Below are 17,550 nucleotides of genomic sequence, written 5' to 3' on the forward strand. Positions count from 1 at the left end.
CTGAATAGAATATTTTACTACAAGGCAATAGCATTGAATACAATATTATTTCCTCCAGCTGCAGCCAAGTACAGCAACAAGTAGAATACTATGCCACATCTGAAGACACAATCTTGATTGTGGTTCCCCATTCTTAGTTTTATTTTCTTCTATATGAAAACACAGCAAAATATTATTGTTAGAAAATTTGGAAAAATCCTTGTGTAAAGAGAGATATTGTTTTTATTGCCGGGCAGTGTTTTTGGGTTGATGCTGAGAGAAAGCTCCACAGTAGTTCTATTTAAAAAGAAAAAACGTCTTCAGGACTTATTCTGTGAACTGGCACCTGTTTACCTGATTGAAAATTCTTCTGATTTGTGAGTGGATGGGTTGAAAACAAGTACTTTAAAAAGAAGTATATACTCCTTATTGTACCTGTATTTTAGGAGTTTAAATCTCTGCTGCATATTGAGCTGTAAATATATCCAAATTTTGTACAAGTAGCCAAAACACAAGTACATAAACACTTAGTATTGTGCAGTGTTTTTCTTGTATAGCTGTGCTTTGATCTGCTAATTTTCTGACACCTCTGTTTGTTTCAGTCTTCTCTATGTTTGTAACCCAAGGGATAGAGTGGAGAGTTAGTCATTTGGATTTAGGTGAAACAAGCAGTTGTAGTTTTGTGTTCTTTGTATTTCTGAAAAGAAAATTATCTGGTTAAACATTGTTTTCATATTAGATTGTTTTCTAAATAATAAATCAGCCTATGCCTGAGTATTGGTATAAGCCTTTAAAGAGTAACAATTTTCATTTAAATACTTCTTACATGCAATTTATGTTATAAGCCTTGGTCTTGCAAATACTTAAGCACCTAGGAAACTTCACACTGTTACTAGAGCACTTCCAGTGTCACAGATACATCTTATATTATCCCATTTTTCTAGTATTCTGCATTATTTTAATTTGATTACATTTTCTGTCTGCAGGCATCCTGAGCTTGATACAAGACCCCGACAACCAGGTAAGCCTCCAGATCCAGGACCACCAAGTTTAAGTAAAAGCAGAACAGTAGATGCGCTGAAGACAGAACAACGGGCACCTGCACGGAGCCCTTCTTCTATTAGTCTGAGGGAATCGAAGTCCAGGACTGATTTTAAAGAAGATCAGAAGCCAAGTATGATGCCCAGTTTTCTTTCAGAAGCCAATCCATTGAGTGCAGTCACTTCAGTTGTGAACAAATTCAATCCTTTTGATTTGATATCAGATTCAGATGCAGCCCAAGAAGCCAGTAGGAAACAAAAGGTTACCCCAAAGGAGCAAGGCAAACCTGAGGAGCAGAGGGGCCTTGCAAAACATCCAGCTCAACAACAGCCTCCAAAGCCAGCTGTTCAACAACAAGGACCTGCCAGACCTACTCCCCAGCAAACTGAGTCTTCCAAACCAGTGCCTCAGCAGCAGCAGCAGCCTGGGGAACCAAAGCAAGTTCAGAAACCAGGCCCTGGTCACCCGGCAGACTCAAAGGTAGAACAGAAACAACCACCCCAGCCACGAGGACCACAAAAATCTCAGCCACAGCAGTCAGAACCATCGAAGCCCGTTCAACATCAGCTGTCTGCAAAACCTTCATCAGGCCCAGCAAAACCATCATCACAGCAAGCAGACAATGTTAGACCATCATCGCAAGCCCCACCTTCGACAAAACCATCATCGCAACAGCCAGGATCTGTAAAACAACCATCTCAGCAGCCAGCACGGCAAGGAGGTCCTGTAAAGCCATCTTCACAGCAAGCAGGGCCTCCAAAGCAGCCTTCTCAACAACCTGGACCTGAAAAGCCATCTGCTCAGCAAACAGGACCAGCAAAACAACCATCGCAGCCTGGACCTGGGAAGCCACCTCCACAGCAAACAGGACTTGTAAAACAAGTGCCACCACAGGCAGGGCCAGCAAAACCATCTTCTCAGCCTGCAGGGGCCACAAAGCCCCTGGCACAACAGCCAGGACCTACAAAACCACCAAGCCAGCAACCAGGGCCTGAAAAGCCCTTGCAGCAAAAGCAAGCTGGTGCAACCCAACCTACTGAGTCAGCCCCAAAGAAAACCTTCTGTCCTCTTTGCACAACCACTGAACTTCTGCTCCATGCTCCAGAAAAGGCCAATTACAACACATGCACGCAGTGTCATACTGTAGTCTGCAGCCTGTGTGGATTCAATCCCAATCCTCATATAACAGAGGTGAGTAGTTTTTGAACTGATATTTGCTACCAGAGCAAAAATTAGGTTTACCTTTGCTATGCTGAAACATCAGGTGTGTTACAGTATACCATCATGATCACTTAAGGCCTTAATAAGTTCAGTGAACAAAATTCATGCTATTTGGGAAAACTGCTTATGAGTAAAAGCATGTGAAATTATGGAAGAAAAGGAGGTAATGCTTCTCTGCACAGTGTTTAGAAGTGTGTTCTCATTTCTTCATATCAAAAGAGGAGGAACCCCAATGTGACTTCTTTGCCATTTTGCTTGATTTTAAGCACTCACTGGCTACGTTTATAATTTGACCACAGTAGTCATGTGCTAATATGTTTATAAATAAATAAAATTTGCTGCTATAAGATGACTTTTCATAGCCTCAGTGTGTGTTTTGGAAAAGGATGCTGTGGTGGATTTGCTTTATAACTATGTCAGTGTTCATTAGCTGAAAGGCTGAGTCATGAGTTTTGACTTGGTGATACTCAGGTTATTTCAGTCTTGTGGGATGCTATGAAAGAGATCTCTGTGGACTTTCTCTAACCTTGATCACCATTTCTACTGTAATTATATAATGTAGAAATGGCATAGAAAGTATTAGGACTTCAAATGAACTTCTTTTAACCTGATGTTTGCGGTAGCTTAATTTATGTGCTTATACATATCCTTTACTTCCTCTATGTTGGAATAAGACTTCATATGAATATCTGATCTCTTATTGAAGGAGCAGCTTCTCATACATCCTGATGTGTGAATTTTAAATTTGCAGTGTAGTTTGGGTTTGTTTTTAGTACCAACTCTTTTATCAATTTATAGAAATTCAAGCATAGCAGACCTGGCACCAAAGACTAACTAATGAAAAAATAGCCAGAAAGGGTATTTGGGAAGCCTATTTTTGTCTTGTTTTGGTATTTGTTTAGCTGGTCAGAGATGCTGATAGGAAGAAGTGCAGACTGCTGCTATATTTTAAACATGACAACTAATATCCCTACATTTCAAGTTGAATCAAAAAATCTCTGAGTCTGGAAGGCTTCTCTGGAGATCTGGTAGTTCAACATTTTGCTCAAAGAAGGGTCACCTAAAGCAGATTGCTCATAGCCAGTTTTGAGTATTTCCAAGGACGGAGATACTGGGCCTCTCTGGGCAACCTGTTTTCTCAGTACCACAGTCATTTAAGAACAGTGCTGGCAGTTAGGTTTCCTCTCCAGTGTGGATGTTTATTAGTACCACCTGGTAACAAACAGCACACTCTGTGCGTTCAGCAATTATATTATTTATTGATTTGTTGTTAAAATTGCAAATTTAAACCTGACAGACTGATTGCAGTAACCATTGGTGGCACATTGCATCATGTAGGGGTGTACTCTCTTGTTTGAGTTTAGGGAAATTAAGTGTTGAGATAGTTGGTCTTAATGCTTGGACTTGAACTTTTGTGCAGAAAATTTGGAGTACTTGCTCAAAGTTTGTATTACCTGGGCCTATATGAGCAAAGGTCATAAAGCATGTCATTCTGCACAGTTTTAGGTAAAAAAAGAGATATATTTATGTATTTATGTATAACAGATAAGATGGAGATGAATTGATTTTAAAGTCAAAGAGGAAGTTCGTAAGAGAACTTTGCCCTCAAATTCTGACAGAAGGTTTTTAGACCAAAATTTCTTACATTTATTTGAGTGTGCCGAATTGTTTATTTCCATAGAGTGCTCCTGGCATCTCTTGGAGCTCCAAGTTTGTCCTCCTTTAAAAACTTCATATTTGCCATGGAAATGATCAACAACTTTGGTGTGTTCAAATGAAATGGATTTTACAAGAGAAAGAGAGTTTATGTGAGAAGATCTTAAAGTATTTGGCAATTCCGTGGATAAATACTAGTTTTTGAAGCGGGTACTCTGTAAGTGTGAAATTTGGGACTTTAAGACAATAAATACAGCTGCATTTAAGACTGATTGCATACATATGTAAAAGCAGATTTGAATTTCATATTACACAGTGAAATAAACACAGGATATGCATTTATTTCATGATGAAATCATTTCAGTAAATTAAGGTATTGGACGGCTAATTTATTCAGCTATTAGTTCCAATCTCCTGACTCCCACTCAGACTTTTCTCATTTGCTCAGCTTTGCACCACCAGCTGTCTTGCTGAAACTTCATTGTGGGTGTCCTGCTCCAGTCTGCAGTGAAGTGCGATGAAAATCACATCTGACTTTATTACTGAACAGGTGGAGCAAAGTAATAGAACCTGCTCTGGCACATACAGAAATTTTGCTTATTTCAGCTGCAAAGGTTCCCACTTGAGTTATTATCAAGCTTTCCTTCTAGTTTCCCTTTTCCTTCAATGTTTAGATTATTAACAAAAGTTTCTGATTCCTCCTTTGCGATAGTGTACACATTTCTTCCTCTCTGGCATGAAAACCGTGGTTTGTGTCTCAGCTGTCAGTTTTCTTGATTATGTGCAAGTTTTTCCTTTTGGCTTCTCTTACTTTGTTCTCCGAAAGTGTTATTGACTAAAAGTCTTCATCTCTCACCCATGCACTTAGTGACTATATCTTCATCTCTTATTGCTATACTTTGACTTTTTCTGCAGTTCTTTCTGCCAAGTTTCGTGATTCTATGTTGTGCTTTTCCCGTGCCCTTTATAGCCACTGTTCTTATTGCTTATGTTAGAACACGTTACTGGTCAGAAAGCAATAATTTGAAATTAGATGTGGGGAAAGGGAAAAGCATTTATTTAGAAAAGAATTTATACTACTTTTCTTCTCTAACATTTTCCCCTGTACGGCTGCTAGAACTACCTTCTTAAGATACTCTTCTGCAAGTTTCTTACAGGATAGCTCAGTGTTAATAACTAACAGAGTGAATTTCTTTTCCAGTATAGACATTTCTAAATTTCCATATTGTATATTTCTAGTTGATTCTGGAAAGAATACAACAGGCTTTACAAACTGTCTTAAGAAGTAGATTGCATGCATTGTAAAAACATTATAAAAAGTACTGATTTTAAAAATTTTTGTCATTCTTTTAATTTAAACCTGTATTTAAAATGCAGTAATACATTCACTCTATCTGTTTTAACTCACTAGAGAGAATGGTGTAACTAAGAGCAGAAAGTGATACCAGTATTGCCACAAGGTCAGACCCCTTGAACTGTTTCTTTGAATGATCTGACACTGCAGTCCCCTTGGCGAAAAGGGATAGTTGGTATCTTGGTTTTGTACAGCACTCTAGAGTGAAAGCACACCATACATTACGTGTTCAGTAACATATGTCTCTCTAATCTGTCTAGGTATTCACACTCCACTCATCTCCATGGCACATGACTGCTTAGCAACGGTTGCATAAAGTAATGGAAAAATTATATAAACAGGTTTGATGATTGGTACTTTGTTCCCTTTTCCTTTCACATACATCAGAACCTTGTAACAGGTGTATATTTATTTTATTACCTGGTGATATATTGTTCTCACTTCAAACTTTTATTTTGCCAAAACCACTCCTGTGAGCCATTAGCAACAGAAACCAGCACTTCCCCAAAAAAGATTCAGCCCTCTACAACATTTGAGTAGGAGCAGACTTTCTGAAAATGAGCAAAGACATCTGAGGGACTATCCATTTTGGTAAACACTTATGTATAGCTTTTGATAAAGCTAGGCAAAAATCATGAGCTACTATAGTTAAATCTAAATCATTGCTGTGTATGCTTGATAGCTGGAGGTAATTTTCATCCCCTTTGAACTAGTTATTGGAAAATACATACAACACAGACTGAGAAAGTGTTTAAAGTATAATACTGCATCATTACATTCTTCATGATGGGCACCTCTAAAGTTGATGATCAAGTGGAGAGTTAAAGTTGCTAATATTAGAAACTTGGATGTATGTGACTCAGCTCCATGAGCCCACCCTTGATGATATGTGTGCATATGTGGATGCCCGTCTTCTAGGTAGTTTTTAGGAGGGTTTATTTTTCATGTTTTTTATCCGTATAAGTCCATATGTTACCCACAGTTTCATTAAGCTTTTGAGAGACCATTTAAGATCAGTCTTGGAGCCAGGTATAATTTTTTACTTAGATACTTGCTAAAAGTTGCACATTCAGATAGTGTGAAGCTATGTATATTGATGCAGGATTTGTTTACTTGCCAGAAGCTCTTATGGATCAAAGCAAAGCGAGTTCTCAAGAATGCTTTATTGGTTCTGACTGTTTTTGAAGTAACATGTCTGTATCAAAGCTTATTTAATCCTCAACCCAATCTGAAAATACTTGTTTTTTGTTGTTCGATTTTATTCCTCATCCTCTATCTCTGTTTCCCCCCACATCCAATGAAGGATGGAGATTTTTCTTAGCCCTCCTTTTGATGCTAATGCATTCATAGAAACATTTTTTATTGTCTTTTAAGGCAGTAGCCAGGTTAAGTTCTAGCTGGGCTCTTCTAATTTTCTCCCTGCATAACCTTACAACATCTTTGTAGTCTTCCTGAGTTGCCCACCCCTTCTTCCAAAGGTCATAAAGTCTCTTTTCTTTTTTTTTTCTTTTCCCCCTGAGTTCCAACCATATCTCTCTGTTCAGCCAGGCCAGTCTTCTTCCCGCCAGCTTGTCTTCCAGCACATGGGGATGGGCTGCTCCTGCACCTTTAAGATTTCTTTCTTGAAGAATGTTCAGCCTTCCTGGGTTCCTTTGCCCCTCAGGACTGCCTCCCAGGGGACTCTGTCAACCAGGCTCTGAAACAGGCCAGAGTCTGGCCTCTGGAAGTGCAGGGTAGCAGTTCTGCTGACCCCCTACCTTACTTCTGCAAGAATCAAAAACTCCATGATTGCTACACCCAAGACAGCCTCCAACCATCATGTCACTCACAAGGTCTTCTCTGTTTGCAAACAGCTGGTCCTGTGGGCTGCCTTCCCTAGTTGGCTCACTCACCAGTGTGTCAAGAAGGTCTCTTCCATATGCTCCAGGAACCTCCTGAACTGTTTCTTCTCTGCTGTATTGTATTTCCAGCAGACATCTGGTTAGTCGAAGTGCCCTACGAGAAGGAATAGGGGTTGTGAGACTTCTCCCAGCTGCATAGAGAATATTTTGTCTGCCTCTTCATCCTGGCTGGGAGGTCTATAACAGACTCCCACCATGATATCTGCCTGTTGGTCTTCCCCTGAATCTTATCCACAAACACTCAACTCTATTGTCATCATTATTAAGCTCCAGATGGTCAAAACACTTCCTAACATACAGGCCTACCCCACTGCCTTTCCTTCCTTGCCTGTCCCTTCTGAAGAGTTTATCATGATCCATTGCAGCACTCCAGTTGTGCGAGTCATCCCACTATGTTTCCATTATGGTAACTAAATCATAGTTTTCCTGCTGCATCTTTGCTGCCTCATGGATCTCCATCCTCTATCTCCACTGAGACAACAGGCTAAAGGACCTCACTAGCACACTGTCTCTCTAACACTGGCATGCTACCCCTAGGCTTATCTCTAGCGAGCCTGTTTTTATCCCTTTCTCCTTTCAAAACTTGTTTAAAGCTCTTTCAGTGAGCCCTGCTAACTCCTGCGCAAAGACCTTTTTCCTCCTTTGAGACAGGTATACCCTGTCCGTTGCTAGCAGGTCTGGTGTCATGTAAACTGACCCAGACCAAAAACCCCAAAATTCTGCTGGTGACACCAGGCTTGGTGCCAGGTATTGATCTGTTGGCTCTTATTTCTTCCCTCATCATTCCCTGTAACTTGAATGATAGAGGAGAATGCTGCATGAGCTCCTCTACCCAGTCATCCCAAAGCCCTGAAGTCTTCCTTGATTGCCCTCAGACTTCTTGTTGCAACTTCTTTGCTTCCTACCTGAAAAAATCAATAATGGATAATAATCCTACCAGGGTAGGAATCTTTCTTGACACATCTTTAAGCCAGGCCCCAGGGATACAGCGTACTTCCCTAAGAAGTGGGTCTTGTCTGCATCGTGGGCCTTCTTTTCCCTTCAGAAAGGACGATGACCTGTCTTTTTTTACTTTATGGAAGCAGTCTTCATGCAGGGTGTAGGGTGACTTAACCTCAGCAACATCTCCATGCTAGATGAACCATCACCCTCTTCATAGTTAACTTCCACTTGCAGAGTGCAAAGGCACTTGGGAAGGTGGAGCAGTCACAGAAGAGGCGTGCCTGCTGTGCTGGGCAGGGACTTGTCACCATTGCCTGCTGTTCCTTAAGTCCCTGTATTTAGCCAGGCAGAGAGAGAACATGGAACCCTCTGTATCATGCATCCTGTCTGCCTGTTGGGCCTGCCTCAGGGAGGGTAGGGTGCAGTTCCAGTACTCTGTCTCTCTCTATCCCTGATACTCCTTAACCATCTCACCTCCTCCCAGAGGCCAGAGAAGTATGATTTTTCTTCAGTTATTATTAGCTTGTACAGGGAAAGAAGTATATAATAATTTAAAATACTATTCATAGAAGGAAGATGACTATAATGGTTGTGTTGATTCCACAAGTTTTGCTTATAATTACAATAAAAGTAATAGAAATGACTCTGTTAAACCATTGTTTATTACGTGACAGCAAAGGAGTCTATTGATCGAATTCAAATATCCCCTGCGATTTACAGTCTAGACCCTGCTGTGTTGTAGTAGTGTGTAAAAACCAGAATGCAGCATGGACTGGAAATGACATATAAACAAGAATAAAGCTGCCATCACTGTGGATAGTGACATGCCACAGAATCTGAGCTTTTTAATACCAGGAAAAACAGCTTTGAAAATATATTCCCTGTGTAAGCCTAGACTTGAGGCGATGTTCAGTGTTAAGTATGTAAGTAATGCAAAACAAAGTAGAAAAAAATTAAGGACTTAAATTTGATGATCAGCTGTTATGATCATAAGTTGTAAAGAAATGGGTTTAAAGAAACCCAACAAAACACAAAACTTTTTTTAACTTTCTCAAAGTATTAGTTTAGATATCAACTCTTAACTGTGCTGCAGTGAAGCTAGAGATGTTCTGTAAAAGAGGCTGGAGTTTAGTCTGGGTTCAAACTGATCAGAGAGCAGATTCAAACCAGCCTTGTTTAGCTGTCTTTTAAAATTGATCGAAGTTTGAAATATTTCTGTGAGAAATATTTGTTTTTGTCCAGAGAGTACCTGGGGTGTTCTGGTGTTACTAACACTGCAATTTATATAGAAATGGAGATTCTTCACAATTTTTGTGATGAAATGAAAATAGTAAAGTTCCTAAATTTCCACATGGAAATGCCCATTTCCCACATGGGCATTTGGGAAAATTATCAAAATTCTCAAATAGAAGGGCTATGGAAGTACAGAGTATTGTCTGTGGAATATTCTTAAACACATGCTCACATTGTTTGTTTCTCAGAAGACTCTGTGCCTTCATTTCTGCTTTATGCTTAGGATTAGATGTATTAATAGTACTGATGCCCTGTGGATTTTTCTTTCTTTTTTTCATGAAAGGAGCAGGAAGTAGGAAACAGCAAACCCCTATGCATGGGAAATTGTTTCTCAATATTTTAGTCAGGCAATATTCTACAATATGTTGAAGTGTTTTCTCATTAACCCAGGAAGCTGTCCTGTCCAGTTTTTAACACAAGTAAATAATAAATTAATCTGCATAGCTAAAGATGTCAACTGCAGTGAGCCATCTGCGCCACTATTGCTGTTGCTCAGCAACTGTAATTTACTACTATGTTGGGCCATGTGATGTGGAGATGCTGTTTGCTGGGTAATCACTAGGCAGGAAGCATGGCCCAGCCCTGCTTCAACCAGACAGCATAATCCATGTTCAAATCCCGGTGATACTAACTCAGATGCTCTCTGTGCAACACAGAGGAACTTTGTTAACCTTTTCTTTGCTGCTGTCTTGATTTGCAGTTACAAATTTTGTTAATCATTCGTGTTTTTCTAGTATTAAATCTTGATGCAGTTAATGAAAGCAACTGGCATTTGTTGCAGTGATGCATGATGCAGTGCACTGAGCTGTGTTTAAATCTTTTTCCTTGTCCTGTGCATGAGACAGCTTAAACACACGTTTGGCTGTAAAAAACTTAACTTGTAGGTATTCTGAAATACTGGTGTTCAAGGAAAAAAAGGTCAAAACATTGTTTCTATTTTGCTTTATGATTTATAATCATAGAAGCTATAAAATAACAGTTCCCCAAACACTCATAGTTCATATGCAAATTTATAGCTTTTTGTATTAGTAATTTCAACAGAGCAGTGGAATATGTTTTAAGATAGTGATAACTGCATAACATAATTCAGCCAGTAATGTTCTTTAGTAGTTTTAAAATAGCTAAGTAACATTTAAAAATAGTCTTTTGAAATGGCTATTTAAAAAGTTTGCTCAAACATTGGTTTACCACTAAGCTAGAGTGCTTGTAACCATTGCTATGGTTTGTGGAATGGATACATGGGGACCATGCTGCTGGCTAGAACCTAGCAACATTTTTGTGAGCATCTTGAATCAGTGTTCCCTGATAAACTGCCTAGTTGCCTTTCACATTTGATGGCTGAAAGGAAGGTAAATGTTTATTTTGTAATGATGATCTATTTGTCTCAAATGAGCATCAGTTGCATACTGTGTACAATAGTTAAACATTTGCTTCAGTGTAATTACTTTGAATAGTTGAGATCTTATTCATGGAAGCATGGTGTAGAAGGAAAACTTTGTCTCACTATTGCCCAGGCTTGTTCAGAAGACTGTTTCAGTTGTATGTCAACATACTAATTGAGTTTGTCCCATCATAGTTGTTGTTCTTTTTTGTTCATAACTGGATTTTCTGATCTAGTTTCTGGACTCTTACACCCAGCACCCTCACACTTGTCTCTGCCACTCTGCAGCTGCATAAAATCATGAGCTCAAGTGCTTTATTTTTCAAGTTTCTCTCATCATCTTGGCAGGAGTGTCTGCTAAAAGCCAATTCTGGATTCCTCACTCCTGTCTGAAATTGTCAGGAACTAAATAAGCTGATGTGTTTTCAGACTAGAAACCGATTTTGCCAATAAAGGTTTGAGGCAGCTCTGAGCAATGTCAGCAAAGTCCATTTACATATCTGCGACAGTGTAAAGGCTCTATAAATCTTTACATTTCTGTGGTGATGTAAAGGGATGTTAATATTTTATGCATATCAAAGTTCCTTTTTATGGCACCAAATGACTTGTCTAAATGAGAATGGGACTCTGCCTTAGAATGCATCTCTGTTCTGAAAAAGGACTGTTAAAATGGCTTCTAAGAGCCATATTCATATTGTGTGCCAGTAATTTTTACATGAAATATGTTCAATCTGCAAGTCAAAATTTCTTTCTGATGTACATCTGGAGTCATAGAATCAAGCTGGATTCTCTTCCTTTTCTACATCATCTGCAGGAATAGAAATCGAGCATGCCAGTTGATGAACTCACTCTGTCAGTTTTCCTACTGCTTTTGATGGGTTTGTGTAGTTAGAATGAATCTGAACACTTCTGGGGAAAGGAATAGGCTCCAGATTTCCTTCAGTTGTGTTGGCTTTGTCTGGGATAAGAAGAACTAAAAGTGTAGCTTGTATTTGTTTTTGCAGTCAACTGTTAGATATAAATGCATAAAGCAAGGTGGATTATGGGACATGGTGCTATCACTTTCTTCAATGTAGTTCTCCATGGATGTTCTTACTAAAACAATGTGAATAAATTCATTTGGTGCTCCCAACTAGTAGTGTCTTTATGAAGCTTTTTAAAGATATTGTGGTTGATGAATATGTAAAATGTACTCTAATACTTGTTTGTTGTTATAGGGCATACAGTTTCTACATCAGTGAGTTAGAAAGCAAGATAGCGCTTTCTGTCTTCAGTAGTTGAAATCTGAACAAAGATGCTGCATGAAATCTGTCAAATTCACAGTCCTAGTCATGGCACTTAACGGAATGGGTCTCAGGATGAAGAAAATCACATATGGATTTCTTCTAGAAATAAGACCCAGCTCGCACCCCTATCTACCAGTGTAAAAATAGACAGCTTGGGATCTTCAGCATCAAAGACGACTCTCCCTTACAAGTAGATGGGAACTGCAAAAGCTCACATGTTGCCCTGGAAAATTTTGCCTTTTTATTCTAGGTAGAGATATGAGAAATATGGAGAAAGAAACTAGGAAGTCATAGAACTACTATCCAGGAAGACTTTTAAGGATAAACAAACATTGGTATTTTAGGTGTCTATAACAGTAGTAAATTTTTTTAGGTATCTGTAACAGTAGTAAATTTTACTTCATCTGTAATAATGTGTAAGTTCATCTGTATTTAACAGAAGCTTGCTCCTGTTAAGGAAAAAATAACAGTAGAGAGCTAAGGTTTTGTCTTCTGTACAAGATTGTGTTGAAAACTGTAGTATAGAATTAACTTTTCTTTGGATTCCAGTTAGGTAGTAGAGTCAGACTGTAGTAGCTGCATGTGGAAGACAAGCCTAAATGTTCATAAATGCAATCAAGATCTGAACACATTAAACATAAGAATTATTCAGACTACTTATTTCGTGGTCCCACTCAACCCTACAGCTACTTCGTTTGGGGTCTTAGGAATGTCAGAATGACTTAAAATTAGATTTTTCTGGTAGCTGAGTGAGAGCAGGTAGACACATGTTACTGTGATGGTTTCATCTGGTTATCTTACTTTAGAGTATAGCACTTTCATTTAAAAAAAGAAAAAAAAAAAAGAGGCAAGTGGAAAAGAAGCAGGAGCAGTGAATCACAATGAGAAGTGCATTGTCCAAAATTCTGTTAAATCTCTGTCATTAGTGGGAAAAGACATTCCTCACTTAGGCCCATTAAAAAGCTCCTCACAGGATCTTATCTTTCTCCACCATAGCAAGGAGTCCACCTCCCTAGTTACTTTACCAAAGCCAGACAGCTGAAGTGAGTGTTCAGAGTATGTGGCTGAAGTCTGGTCTTTGATTAAACTTAAAACTTCTAGAAGACCCTTAAGAATTCACCCAGAAATGGTGTTAATATGTATCTAATTAAAATAGATTACTAATATCTAAAACTAGGTGTCATAATTAAGATGTACTTATTACAAGTAATTGTCCCTTGTACAGGAGGCTTATAGGGATATAGATCGACAATCAAACAAAATGGGAGTTAAGCTAAATGTAATCTTTGCTTAGGTCCTGTGTTCACTTGTGAACTCAATTCCTTTTGTAATTCAGAGTTTAAACACATGTTCCAGTTTTGTTTCAGTCGGTTTCACTTTTTAAATCATTAGCTGTATGGGTTGCAAGTAGATTGGAGAATTATTTGAACAATCTGAAGAAACTGCACTGAAAATGGAAGACAGAAGCAGCATTATTATGAGTGGTAGCTTGATTACTGTGAACTTACATCTGGGGCCAAAACTGAGCATCTCTTCATGAAGTTGTTAGCAATAATGAGCTCATAGTCCAGAGTGTGTATATACCATGTTTTATCAGAATAACTGGAATAATTGTGTTTTAGGGAGCTGCATCCAATGGTTCTCTTTTAATTTTTGCTGCTAGAAGGCCAGCTGGCAAAGCAGATCAAGATTATGAATTCTTTGCCCCAGTCCATGACCTCAGAGCTTTTCCTTCCAGTGAGCTTTGATATTACACAGACAAAATCCTTATTTGCATGCAGCATCTCCTTGCAGGTGTAGGGCCGTGGGACTCTGTGCCATATTGAATGGCATTTTTGCTGCCTATAAGGTTTCTGCTAGCAATAGAAAATGTGGAGAATAACATGTGATGCTTCCTGACCACGTGTTGCTTTAGCCTATTTGATCCCTCCTCAAACTCTGAAGCTTTACAAAAACAAAGGTAGGGATGACCACTTAGGATTTCTTTTATCGTATTTTATTAGAAATATGTTTTCCCACTCACGTAATACTTCTTTGGAAGGAGAAAAAAATGTTTTAAAGTTGTGAGGTACTAAAATTGATGAGAAATGTGGGAAAATACATTACTCGTCTTATTCCTTCTCCTTGAAAAGAATAGTCCGTTGTATACAGGTGTACGATAATGACCTTGGGATCTTCTTTTAATAACAAAGGAAAGTGTTGGGAAACCTGATTATGGCTCACCATCAGGGCTTAGGCAAAGCTCCTCACTGATTCCAAATGAAATTGGTGGTAAAGTGGAAGTCTCTGTAATATATGATGCCCATTAACACACTTCTGTGCCCAGTTCATTGGATACATGTTTACTGCCAATTCTTGTGCTCTGTGATTTAAACTATTACCAAAACCATAAGCTATATGAAGAGCTTGATAGATGTATGCTTAAAGGTAATTACACATTTACTATGCTTTAATTCTGATTATTGTTTTCTGTCAGCAGACTTGATGTGTCAAACTGTTTTAGCAGTATTTGTCTTTTTTCTGGCAAATCATTGCTGTAAATGAATCACTTCTGGGTCCCGTGAAATTCCAGTGCATGTTTTCATTCTGCTGGGTTTTTAATCCTCCATTATTCAGCTGTGTGTAAACTGAATGTGAAGTCATTAGAAGCATGGGCTCAGTGATAGCTCGAATCACAGGAATGTGGAGAAGAATGAGAAAATCATTTGACCATGTTAACCACAAAACAGTATCAATTGTAATATTTCTCCCTTTTTACACAGAAGTCTGAAATATTTCAAGAAGCCATTGCAATACTAGAAAAGCCTATTATTATGTTGATTTTATTAACTTTGTCTTATCTTATTAGTAATACCTTTAATTTATTTTTTTCCTGCAGATTAATGAATGGCTCTGTTTAAACTGCCAGATGCAAAGAGCATTAGGTGGTGACCTAGCACCAGGTCATGGTCCTGGGCCACAGCCACCTCCACCCAAACAGAAGACACCCATTCCATCTTCCCCAGCTAAACCATCTCCCCAGCCACAGCCAGCTCAAAAGAAAGATGCTTCTCCAAAACCTGATCCTTCTCAGTTGGCAGAATCAAAGAAACCCCTGCCACAGAAAAAGCAACCCTCCTTGCCTGGGTCTCCCCCTGTAAAATCGAAACAACTCCGTGCTGAGCCAACTGAGACCTCCCAGCAAATAGATCCTACTCCAAAGTCTGATCAGGCCAAGCCAACACAGGCTGAAGATAAGCAAAAACAACCCAGTATACGGAAGCCAACAGCAGACACTGTGCCTACCTCTGCAGCACCAGGGCCGAAACAGGAGTTGGCAGGTCCCAGACCGCCACCAACTCAACAGAAAGTGATAGATTCCCCAAAGCCAGAGCTTGCCAAGCCGCCACAGGACACACAGCCAGCTGGGGACAAACCAGATTCCAAACCTCTTCCACAAATGTCTCGGCAGAAGTCAGATCCCAAGCTTACATCTCAGCCTGGGGCTAGACCAGATGCTAAAATTCAGAAGCCTCCTGAGCCAACACAGGCAAAAGATGATCCTAAGAAGTTACAAACAAAACCGTCCCCAAAGCCTGATGCCAAACCAGCTCCCAAGGGCCCACAAGCAGGGGCAGGTCCCAAGCCAGTGCCAGCCCAGCCGGCACCTCAACCCCAGCCTCCTCAGAAAACTCCAGAGCAGCCAAGGCGTTTCAGCCTTAATCTAGGAGGCATCACTGATGCCCCTAAGCCTCAGCCTACAACACCACAAGAAACAGTCACTGGGAAACTTTTTGGATTTGGAGCTTCAATCTTCAGCCAGGCCTCAAATTTAATCTCCACAGCGGGTCAGCCAGGGTCTCAGACATCAGCCCCTGCTCCGACCGGTCCTGCAGTGAAACAGCCTCAGCCTCCATCACAGCCTCCAGCCTCTCAGGCAGCTCCCAAAGGAGCTGGTCAGGCTCAGCCTCTTCCAAAAGCTGTTCCTGTGAAGAAAGAAGCCAAGCCTCCTATGGCTGAAAAAACAGAGCCATCAAAAGTGGATAGTGTTTTAACAGCTAAAGTGTCTGATTTAGAAAAGAAACCTGGTTTAGCTAAAGATAGCAAGCCTCAGGCTGCTGAAGCGAAGAAACCTGCTGGGCTGTTGGAACCAGAGAAAGCCAGCCAGCCTAAAGAGTCTTGTCCCCTTTGCAAAACTGGACTAAATATCGGTTCTAAGGATCCCCCCAACTTTAATACATGTACAGAATGCAAGAAAGTTGTCTGCAATCTCTGTGGATTTAACCCGATGCCTCACATAGCAGAGGTAAGGTGATGGAGTCTGTATTTACCCTGTGTTCCTACTTGCAGGCTCCCTGTGCTGTGGAGACCAGTTTGTAGCTGATTTTCAGCTACTAAATTCATAAAATTTGAGAATTTGAATGTTTCATCATCTAAGGGCTTTAAATATCCCTGTTGAATGAAACTTGGTCAGGAGTCAGAAAGTACAGCTGATGACTTCTACAGATTAATGGAGCCTGGTGTAGGTAGTTGCTATGTTTTTGAGGCATAAGCAGATAGTTATGAACTGGTTTGCAGTTGGTGCTACTGTGATACAGCAGACTACTGTACTTTCAGTCTATCATGGGATAAGGTTCTTCTTCATGTGCTTCAGCATTATATGTTAGTATGTGTGCTTCTTTAATCAATTCAGACAATTATTGAATGAAGGAATGTGTTAATGCTTAATTATTCCTATTCCCTTCTGTTTAATATATCCCTAATTTATTCCATTAATCTCATTCTGGCTCTGAAGTTGTTGCACATGCTGATGTACCCATTAGGAAGCTTGAATTTTGAGTGATATCTGTGTGGCGAAATACATAATTTTTTGGTGTGAATAACGTAAGGTTCAAAAAGTCATTATGGAGTATGAGAGCATGAAAGTGCCCTTTCCATGATTGTCCAAGACAGATCCAGTAGGGCCAATTTATGTTTAAAGTATTAAGCAACTTATTTTTAACAGTTTCCTCACATTCCATGTTTTTACCCTCCTTCCTTTCTTTCTTGTACTTCTTTTTTGCCAAGAAGATTGGAAACTTTATACTAGATTAACAGAGGCACATCTTACTTGCCCTATCAATTTGGCAAGTTCAACTCAGCAGAAGCAGACCACCTAAAAATACTCGTGAGTAATTTAAATGTGTAGGTTGGTCCGTGCAGCACATGAGGAAAGAGGCTGTCAAAGTCGTGTCTTTGAAATCTGAATGAATAAATTAGAAATGGCTCCCAGGGTTAAAGTTTATCACGTCTCTACCTTAAGGTGAGAACAAACGTTTGGAGAAATAGCAAGTTGCAGGGAAAATACTGCATATATTGTCTGCATATGCTTTTTTCATGGATTATTTTCTAGAATATGCTATCATTTGAAAGGCATTTGCCCTACAATAACAAGCACATTTTATCTAATTTAGGAATATGTTGCCTACTGTCTTTGTGGTCATTTAGGTTAGAAAGAAAGGTCTGAAAATACAGGAA

General features: G+C 39.5%; 1 protein-coding gene across 1 annotated transcript; it reads left to right on the plus strand.

The window, feature by feature from the left end:
- Nucleotides 1-249: 249 nt before the first annotated feature.
- Nucleotides 250-16,339, plus strand: LOC104409266 (protein piccolo-like; the record flags this gene model as incomplete). The annotated part of the gene is made up of 3 exons (XM_010019089.1): nucleotides 250-356; nucleotides 966-2,211; nucleotides 14,933-16,339. Coding segments are annotated over exons 1-3 (2,760 nt in total), but the record flags the coding sequence as incomplete, so codon positions are not given.
- Between the last annotated feature and the right edge of the window lie 1,211 nt (nucleotides 16,340-17,550).

The sequence above is a fragment of the Nestor notabilis genome, unplaced genomic scaffold (assembly GCF_000696875.1).
Source record: "Nestor notabilis isolate BGI_N333 unplaced genomic scaffold, ASM69687v1 scaffold14157, whole genome shotgun sequence".
Classification (NCBI taxonomy): domain Eukaryota; kingdom Metazoa; phylum Chordata; class Aves; order Psittaciformes; family Psittacidae; genus Nestor; species Nestor notabilis.